This window comes from Lasioglossum baleicum, unplaced genomic scaffold (genome assembly GCF_051020765.1).
Source record: "Lasioglossum baleicum unplaced genomic scaffold, iyLasBale1 scaffold1686, whole genome shotgun sequence".
Lineage (NCBI taxonomy): Eukaryota > Metazoa > Arthropoda > Insecta > Hymenoptera > Halictidae > Lasioglossum > Lasioglossum baleicum.
The window spans coordinates 1-10,235 of record NW_027470745.1 but is presented as its reverse complement, the minus strand read 5'-3'; the positions used below and the strand labels follow the sequence as shown (position 1 = coordinate 10,235).

The following is a 10,235-nucleotide window of genomic DNA, read 5'->3' as shown; positions in this document are numbered from 1 at the left end:
TCGTCAGAATCGATTGGAATATTTAAAAATATTTTTAAACTAATTTCACGTCTATGTTCACGTTGTGTCATATGTATTATCTGTGATTCTTATTGTTTACAATTAACTTTTGTCAAAATGAGTATGACGGATAACTACAACATTTATGTTGGTGGGAAATCTGGCATTTTCAAAGGTAATTATAAATATTTTAATTCAATTTGTGCTGCTTTCAAGTAAAAATTCTTACGATAGGTTAAGAGCTCAAATTAACCTTTAAATGTACTTCTTTTATTTACAAAATATTGTATAAGTAACAATAGGTAGAAAATTATGCTAATTCAAATATGTATTTTGTCGATAGGTATAAAAATAGATAAAAACGACTATGTAGCGCAAAATATACAAAACTTAATTTCCATAACGGATAACGATGAGGTTACATCGATGTCTTGGGGTGATGATGAAAGAAGAGAAATTTTAATTGCTTGTGGTGTAAAAAAGATTAGAAGGTTGTATATAATATATAGTTTAGCAGCTATGGTGCAGTTTAAATTGTTACTCGTGTTACAAATATCATAATTACTTTTATTTTCCAGTGTAAAGGTTTATGACACGAACTGTTCAACATTTACATGTTCCTTCTTTTGCAATATTGGAACAGGAAAAATTTCTGGAATATCTCGATATGATGAGTAAGTGATATTTTAATAGTTTCAAGTATTACTCTAACATTTAATTTTAATATAATATTTTAATAACTAGAGCAATTCTGACTGCTGTTCAGTCAGGAGAGGTAAAGCTATGGCGATTTAAGGAAGAAGATGGATTTATAATAAAGGCTGGTGAAAATTTGGATAAAATGCGTCACTCAAAAACAAATAAACATTTAATTGCTACTGGAGGTCAAGAACACATGTTAAAATTATTTGATATAGAAAGACAAATCCAATATTTTCTGAGAAAAATTTACCTCATGATTGGTTACAATTAAAAGTGCCTATTTGGATTTCTGATATAGAATTTTTCCCTAATACGGAACAAATTGTTACAGTTAGCAAATATGGACATGTAAGATACGAATTCATGCATGATTTATTATATAATTGTTATGTATGGTATAAATATGTTTACAATATAAAAATTCATTTTTCCAGATACGTTTATATGATCCAAAAGCACAAAGGAGGCCTGTTATAAATATTCAAATAAAAAATGAGGCATTGACAACTTTAGGTGTTCTACCACGAGAAAAGTGCGTATGATATATGGAAAAAAATGTGATATATTTTTCTTTTGAAATGCAAATGTTAATAAATGGTTATTCATCTAATTGCAGGCAAATTATAGTAGGTTCTGGTAAAGGTAAAATGAACCTTGTAGATTTAAGAAATCCAGCTAAAGTATTAAATACATATAAGGGATTTGTTGGAAGTATAACTGGAATAGCTTGTTGTAAAAACGAACCTTATGTTGTTAGCGTTAGTTTAGATAGATTTTTACGAATACATCATATCGATACAAAGCAATTATTAAAAAAGGTGAAAGTAATAATTTGGCAGTATGAACATGTTATATTAAAAAAATCAATATTTAATTGAATTAAATTAGTATTTATTATGTATTATTTTATGTTGCAGATTTATTTAACGTCAAAAATATCGTGTATGTTATTACGTTCGGACTTTTCACTGTTAGAAGGTAACAAGATTAATGGAGAAAATACACAAACGCACAATAATAAAATTACTGAAAACTCGGAAGCAGAAAAACAGGAAAATATACAAAACAATTCAGACAATGATTCGGAATATGACATGTTATTTGAAGAAATGCCAGTAGTCACTAATAAAGAAGATAAAAAAGTAACTAGAAAAAAACGAGGAATAAAAAAACGTTCAGTGTTAGATAATAAAATTGTAAGTAATTTAGTAATATCATTTTCCTTTTTCAATTACCATAAAATATTAATTAATGACGCTGAATGACTCTTTTCATTTTTTAATATATAGGTTCCGCAAAAATCAGTATTAAGGAAAAATGGAAAACCAGAAAGATCTTATAAAAAAATAAAAAAATAAAATTCAGTAAGACTATAAATGAAATAATTCCGAATCATTATCATTTTATGTAAATAGGATTATCCACGAGTGAAAAGGAAAATTTTGTATATTTTTATACAATCTGTTAGACAAAGTATAAAGGATGTTAATATGCATAAGGCATAAATAAATTATGTATATAAATTATAATTTGGCAAAATTCCAAAAAGCAAAGGTAATAAGGCACATAAAAAATCATTACAAACATGAAGTAAAATGTTTCAGTTACGATGTATTTTGTCACTCAGTAATTTTTTTTTTTTTTTTTTTTTTTTTTTTTTTTTCATTTGTACCTTACATGTACAAGGGACATGAATAATACGCTAATAGATTTTGCCCTGGATATACAGTACTGAGACGCGACTAAGTGTACTGTCTAATTATTCGATTAATTCTTTATTGTACAATTTATTCTTAATACCTTGTCTATATATTGTTTTGGTTCACAAATACAGCGTACACCGACTTCAATGGTTTCTCAACACTAACAATGTTTGTTTTCTGTTAACTGTTACATTAAACTTGTGCTTTCAATTGCAATAGTAATATTGAAATCGGGTACGCTGCAGGATGTAGGCTACTGTAATTTTTTTACGTCTAAAAACTAGAAAAATTGAACGTGACAACTTGTAAAGTTGAAACGTATTTTGTACTAAAAGGAAATAATATTCGCAGCTACAGCACACTAAATCTTATTCGGCTACAATCCTTTCAGCTGTACAAAAATCATTGTCCACTACGCCTCTTGTTAATTAATACTAACGTAAATTTGCTTTATCCTGACTGCGTCCTCATCTGAAATGGAATATTTATTCTTATCCTCGTAAATGTACCTAGGAATAAATTTACTAAATTACAGGCACTGTCCCCTTCAAGAGTCAAAAGGTGATTTTCATCCATATTTTTATAGACAAAATGGAGCTTTGTGCCAAAAAGGAAAATATATTCCCTGGCACAGAGGCCATTTATATACAAATTTCCACATACATGTAACATGCAGATCTCTGCATAATTTATAATTCCATCTCTTCTTCCGTGCAGTAAGCGTAGAATGAAATCTGTTTCAAGATGAAACAGTATTTTTTGTTTTAACAAATCGTTTGTACAGGAATGCTTTCTGCCACTCATTTTATAATGTGTTATTTAAATCATGTACAATATTGAGTGGAGTTCATGTTTTACATAATTTTCACATACGATTCAACATTGGTGCTTGTTTTAATCTGTGTATAATATCAGTTTTATAAATATTTACGAGAACTAATTTTTGCACTTTTCAAAATAATTTCTTTTAATTAATCATTGGTTACATATGAAAATTAGTAATAATATAAAATATAATTACAAAAATTCTCATCCATCGTATTTTTTTATGATGCCAGGTATAATATTCTCGTCAATAATTACATAAGTACAGAATTTAGTCAAAAATCATGTAAAAATTGTAATATGCTCTTCACATTAACATCTTTCTTTTCGAAATAAAAATTTATAAACATAATAGTTAATTTATAAAAACTTCTTGTAAAGCAAATACAAATATAGAAGTATTTAAAAGAAGCGCTGCTAAATAAAATTATATATACACACAAGTCTAAAATGAACATAATATGTTCGTAATTAAATCATTTCGTTAAGTAACTTGAACAATGTGCTAAAAATATTTTTATACGCGTAAAGCATTAATTAAAACATTCGTGGCAGCGGATATTAATTGTAGAATTGTCTTTTATTTTTCATATTTTGTAGGCCTTTTAAATCTTAATAGTGTATTTTCGACTTGTAATCTTTTCCTTTTTGTTTTTAAAGGTACATGAAATAGTAACATATAAATTCAACAACAGATTGTAATTTGAATTTATATAAGTATTGCTTTCCTGTACTGAAATATCTTTGTGAAGCTTATATAGAAGTTACATGACAATACAATTTCGAACATCTTATCTACTATTCATATTTTATTGTTTGTTACTCATTGTATGCACACTATTTTCATTTGATTGCTCTATCAAAGTCAGCTGTTAATGCAAAATCAAAAGCACCATATTTTTTCTTTTTTTGTTTTTTTTTTTGTAAAATATCACATGCTGTGCAATCGTTTAAAACAAAATCGTTTATTATGCACATCAGTTTCTAGTATTCAGACATCTAACGTGATAGTTCACGGATAAGAAGCTACTTTTTTTTTTTTTTTTTATAGATAAGCATACAGGATATACATATTTAGACATTTTCTTAACACTGTAATATTTCGTTCCTGTCAGGAAAAAGCGTGGAAGGCCTCTGTAAAAACGAGGTCCATATTTATTAATTATGGAGCACTCTTTGATAGACGACTACTCTGTTTCATGTCTTCTGGACATTTTTCTAAACTATTTGATGTAAATAAAGTAAATTACTTAATAATCTTTGATCTGAAATAAAATACAAAGATTCCAGTATAAGAAGGAGCATAGCAACATTATAAATCTAAAGGATGCAAGAAACCACTATTTGTTTCCTCGAAAATTCTATTGAAACATTCCAGTGTACGATTGAAGAAAGGGTGTAGAGAATATCATACCCTGAGTAGATAATGGCGTAGCAATCGTTCCTGGCAAGAAGCTCGAACGTCTATGCTGAGTAGCATTTGTACCATAAAAAATTAAGCTTAATTAACTTTTATACAGTATGGAGCATCGCATTATCGTTTGTCGCGTCCAGTAAAATTCATTTCGTTATTTTCATCATTCCGCGTGATTTTATTATTTTAGATAACAGCTATTTTTGTGACGTAAATTGATTGAACGAGCAAATAACAATGTTTACCATGTTTTTCGTAAGTTCTTAAGCATTAGACGCGCAAATCTTAAGAACGTACAAGAAACAAGTTTACTCGTACACTGCTTGTTACACTATAAAGTTCGACCTTGAAGTCGTAAATTGATTCACAATTTCATGCTTAATAGCATATTAAGATAATATTGCCTCAATCTCCTCCTGATACGGTCACTTCTCTCCATGCAGATTCTTGAGATTGATTTACTAAAGTTGACTGAGGTTCAGAAATATCTGATGCTGCAGGACTCAGCGGTGGACTAGGTGTTGCGGGTGCTTCTTCAGACTGGTTTACTTCAGCTGTATCTTGTTCAGCTTCTGCTTCACCATCAGGAATTGAAGCCTCCGACTGCACAGAACTCGGAGCCTTTGACAAAGAATCCTGTGCTCTTAACGATATAGAACTATCTTTATTGCTACTGCCATCTTCACCTAAATATTGACATTCCTATGTTAATATATTTACATATTTCTGTAAGTAAAAGTACATCGATTAAAATAGTCTTACCACAAGGCCTAAGAACGAGGTAGAAGAGTAAGTCGGATAGAGAAATTATACCGATCACTTTATCATCTTCATCAACCACTACTAACCTATGGACCTGAAAATTTTTTGTATAGTTCACTTATTCATAATTTTAAAAAAGTATTATATTATGCAACGTATAAAAATGAAATAATTATAAGTTTTACTATTTAAAATGCAATTGCAGTGAATCTTTTTTAAATACTTTCTTTAATTATGAAAAATATAATAATTATACCTCTGCCCTAACAATTTTCTCCATAATAGTAAATAGGGTTTCATCTAATTTACAACTTTGAACTCCTTCAAACCATTCATTGCGGTGCTCATTTGCTTCTCTTAATGAAACATCTAAATTATTATATGTTTTTTCTGCAGCTAAGTTCTGTAAAAATATAAGAAAGTTACTATATTTTACTGAATTTGACTAAAAGTTAAGATATTGATTAAGATCTACAAAATCCACTTACAATAACATCAAACTTTGAATAAATGTTAACCAACTTTCCTTCTGTATCAATAATTGGTAATGCAGAAACTCTCCTTTCAACAAATTTCTTTAATGCTAAAATTATGCTAGTTTCTTCTGTTGCTGTTTCTATATTTTCAAATGTACCTATCCTTAATTCCCTCAACGTTTTACTAGTGAAAGATGGTTTTGGTAGCTCATGTATCTGTTGTTGAATTATTTAAATAAAATATATATACACATATACAAATATTAAAAATTATTTTTCTCGCTATTATAACTTTTTGTTCAATACTTACATAAAGGAAGAGGAACCTAAGAATTCGTTTGTGTGTCAAGATATAGAGAACATTTCCAGTATCTGGGTCTATCACAGGCAAACGATGAATTCTATTTTGAATTAGAGTTTTAATGGCCTCGTATAAAGATGCATCTGGGCCAATGCTTACTAATGGATGAACTTGATCCTTTAAAACTTCTAAAATAGCAAAATTTACAAAATGTTTATAATATGAATCATCGAATATAAAATCTATAAAATATTGAAAAGCATATTTACTTCTCCATGTATCTAATTCATGCTCTTCTAATTCATCCATTGTTACAGATGGGCTGGTATAATACATCTGTAGGATTTTTATAAAATCTGTTATAGTTAGCATTCCAACAAATTCTTGCCTTGCACTGTCCCATAATGGTGCAGCTCTTACACCTGCACATAAAATTATTGTAAACAGGAAAAAATATAATAATTATAATTTCTGAGTAAAGAAATATAAAAGTAACAAAAATAACACTCCAAAATTTATGATAAAAGATTAGTTTTACAGTCAATAAAAGAAGGAACAGTAACTAAAATGAATTTTGCAACTCACCATTGTAAACAAGAGCAAAGAAGGCCTTCTTAACGAGGAGGTGCGTATCGAAAACGACCAATTTGGCGCTGGTCGGTATTAGGTCATAACATTTGTGAAATTTGAAGAACTTGACGAAAATCTGTGATTCATCCTCCTCTGAAAGTCCAAATAGTTCACAGTAGAGTAATGCTTTTTGGTTACGGCGAAGCATTTTTTTTTTTTTTTTTATACGATGTCACAATGTTCTTACAATTTGCACGATAATTTCCCAAATTACTCTGAAGTCTTATTACAAAAAATTGACACTTGACACTTTCACATACCGAAATGGTTTAATCTTAACACTTATGACGCAATAACAACTTACAGCTGTTAGCCGGGTTTTGTATCTACATTGTGATAGGTTATGGTAAAGAAATTCGGCGCCGAATCACAAATTCTGGCGCTACGTTCAAATATTACGTAAAAAACTAAATACGGTCATACAAAGATAAGATAAAAAATATAAGACTCGTTACTATTGTTAAATTAAAATTACGTGGAGAACCAATGTAGAACTGAATATTTTTAACAGACTACTGAAAATACTTAATGAACTTATTCATAATTTATTGTATAAGGAACTTCATACGAGTGACTATTTTGTGATTGAAAAAACCTAACAACATAATCATACAATAATGGGTTATCCATTTAAATTCTGTCACTACCAAATATACTTCTTTCTACTGTTTAACCTAAAAACTTGTTAGACTTGTTAAACTGTTTTCAACTTGTTAGAATAATGAGAATTCTTATTCAAATATTATTTATACGCATACCTTGATTAACCAGAAATACATTTTCATATATTCCTACATAATTTACGCCATATTACACCGCGGAAAAATTTCAAATGTTTTTAATAACAAGAAAGCAAGTTGTAATGTTGGCAGCATTACACTATAGAATTCTATTATTCAGAGCATGCAACGTGGCTGTAAACTCTCCATGAAATTTCATTACCATGATTATTAACCGTTCTCCTAGCATGGAATTTATTTTGTAATAAACGTAATGAGAAGGGATGAAATAGAAACAGCAAGAGATTCAAGACATTTTCTTATCACGAAAATTAAAAATACCTTCGTAAACCGAACAAATGAATTTATAACCGTTTTAATTCGATCTAACGAACAGACGGTGATTCAGACGAACAGAATTCGAGGATGCGAAACTTTACGACTGAATGAAATTCGTAAAATTAAAAAAAGGTTAAAATCTTACGCCTAAAACGCGGTATATACGTGTCGGTAAAACAGGGATTGACCGTTACGTTTTAATACCGCGAACAGAATGCGAAACACTTTCCATTTTTATATCATTCCGTTCATCGTCAAAGAGCAAGCTTTTTCGAGGACGTGTGAAATCACACTATATATTAGGAGAGGGAAGGAGAGAGTGGAAAAAGGACGAAAAATAAAAAAACCCTCACGGAGGCAAATATAGCAGATAAGAGAGAACAGCAGCTAGGGAAAAAGAGCAAAAATACAGTGAAACGTGAGAAAAACAATCGTGAAACTAGAAAGAACTGCAGCATCCGTGTCAACAGGATGAAGTGCTGTTCAGCTTCAGCTTGCGATGGAATAAAATGGATCTGTGGGCGTTAGATGAATCGAAAAAATTCTAGTTAAATTTAAGCCATTCGAATTGCATATGTCCACCAGGAATTCCATTGCATTTTTCCTAACACGATAATTCTCTTCCTACTTAAAGATAATCAGAGGAACATTAATCAATCAGAAATTAAAATTAATTTCCTCTGTATGTATATAACACTTGCTGTATATCTAATAGCTGATTTTCTGTTCACCCTTATTCCTATTCACAAAGATTTATAATATATTTTTAGTTCTTTCTAATATTAAAAAGAAACACCGAGGCGAGTTTATATCGAAACTTCTAAACGTCTCCATTTTGTTATGTTGAAAATTAATGCAGAAGAAGAAGTTGAAAATTTAATAAATGTGGCACAATATACAGAATATACCTAATAGTTGTTTTTCTGTTCTCCTTTATTCCTATTTGCAAAAATTTATAATATATTTTTAGTTCTTTGTAATATTAAAAAGAAACACCGAGGCGAGTTTATATCGAAACTTCTAAACGTCTCCATTTTGATATGTTAAAAATTAATGTAGAAGAAGATGAAAATTTAATGAATTTGGCACAATATACAGAGTAATTATAGAGTATATAAAAATTGACCTTATTATTATTATATATATATATTAAAAGTAATTACATAGAAGATAATATGCGTAGTATAAAATGTAATCATCTTAGACATTGTGTAAGTTCATAATCTACTTTGCTATTAGGTTGATGTGCATGGTAATATGATACAAACAGAACTACAAATTGATCGTACTCATCATTTAAGAGGTTCTATCCTTCCATCGTGTCATCGTTAATTATCGAAGTAACAAGCAGAATCAGACATCCAACATAAGACATGGTTCGCTCAAGAACTCAAATATATTTCAGGAAACTGAAAGCCGAGTCTTCAATGCAAACCTGTTCGGAATACTAGTTGTAGAAGTATCATTGGCAATACGGTACTTTGAGAACGCGACTTTAATATAATGTTCTTAGGCAGCTGCAGAACATGGTGTACAAATTAAAAATTTTTTAAATACAAATTTTTCTTTCCTCTTTTATGGATCAAAATTAGCGATAATTTTACTGTATCGACATACGTAAAATCATAATTAAATTATTCTCTGCGACTTTTAATAATTTTGTGAAAATTTGCAATTTTCCAATTAATTTTTCCAAAACACTTTTAAATGCTTTCATCGTCCAAAATTCGAAAAGAGAATGCAAAACGAAAGAACTAACATTTCTGCTACGAAAATTTAAAAATATAAAAATGGAGTTAATGAAAAAATTTAGGAAAAGAATGGTAACAATTTTTATTTTTAAATTAATTTGAATAAATTATAGCCTACATCGAGAAGCTCTCTTAAACACGTATTTCATTTAAAGTAATACAAAATGATCACATTATAAACGCGTTACCTGTGACTAATTAAGACCATGGCGTAACTCCTCGTTGACTCACTGATCATAAAACATATAATCGATGAATAAGAATCAACGTGGAAAATTGCAGGGAACTATTTGCTCATACAGCACATTGTTGTAATAAGTACCGAGAAAAATATAATTTAATGAGAACAAGCGATACAAATGTATGTAAGTTTAACAAGCTGTCGAGGTACAAATGATTCGCATTCGATAAGAAAAATATTGTTAACCATTGACCCATTTCACGATAAAACATTCGCGCTCTTATGGCTGTATCTTTCCGGTATATCACGTGAAACGTTCGTGTAAATCAATTGAATTTAATTATTAAATGTAATTTATTAAATATAACCTGACTCATAATTCAAAATAGACATTATCATATACGCAAATTTCTCTCTAATTAATAAAGATAT

General features: G+C 29.4%; 2 protein-coding genes across 2 annotated transcripts; one reads left to right on the top strand and one right to left on the bottom strand.

Annotated features, from left to right (window-relative positions):
• The first annotated feature begins 117 nt into the window (after nt 1-117).
• On the top strand, nt 118-2,078 carry LOC143220872 (WD repeat-containing protein 74-like). The gene is given in 9 exon segments (XM_076446455.1): nt 118-175; nt 344-491; nt 579-674; nt 745-935; nt 938-1,050; nt 1,137-1,234; nt 1,319-1,520; nt 1,620-1,898; nt 1,992-2,078. Coding segments are annotated over 9 exon segments (1,272 nt in total).
• A 2,971-nt stretch (nt 2,079-5,049) lies between these two features.
• Nucleotides 5,050-9,637, bottom strand: LOC143220871 (5'-AMP-activated protein kinase subunit gamma-1-like; the record flags this gene model as incomplete). The annotated part of the gene is made up of 8 exons (XM_076446454.1): nt 5,050-5,330; nt 5,407-5,500; nt 5,663-5,809; nt 5,895-6,098; nt 6,193-6,371; nt 6,453-6,605; nt 6,769-6,908; nt 9,548-9,637. Coding segments are annotated over 8 exons (1,288 nt in total), but the record flags the coding sequence as incomplete, so codon positions are not given.
• Between the last annotated feature and the right edge of the window lie 598 nt (nt 9,638-10,235).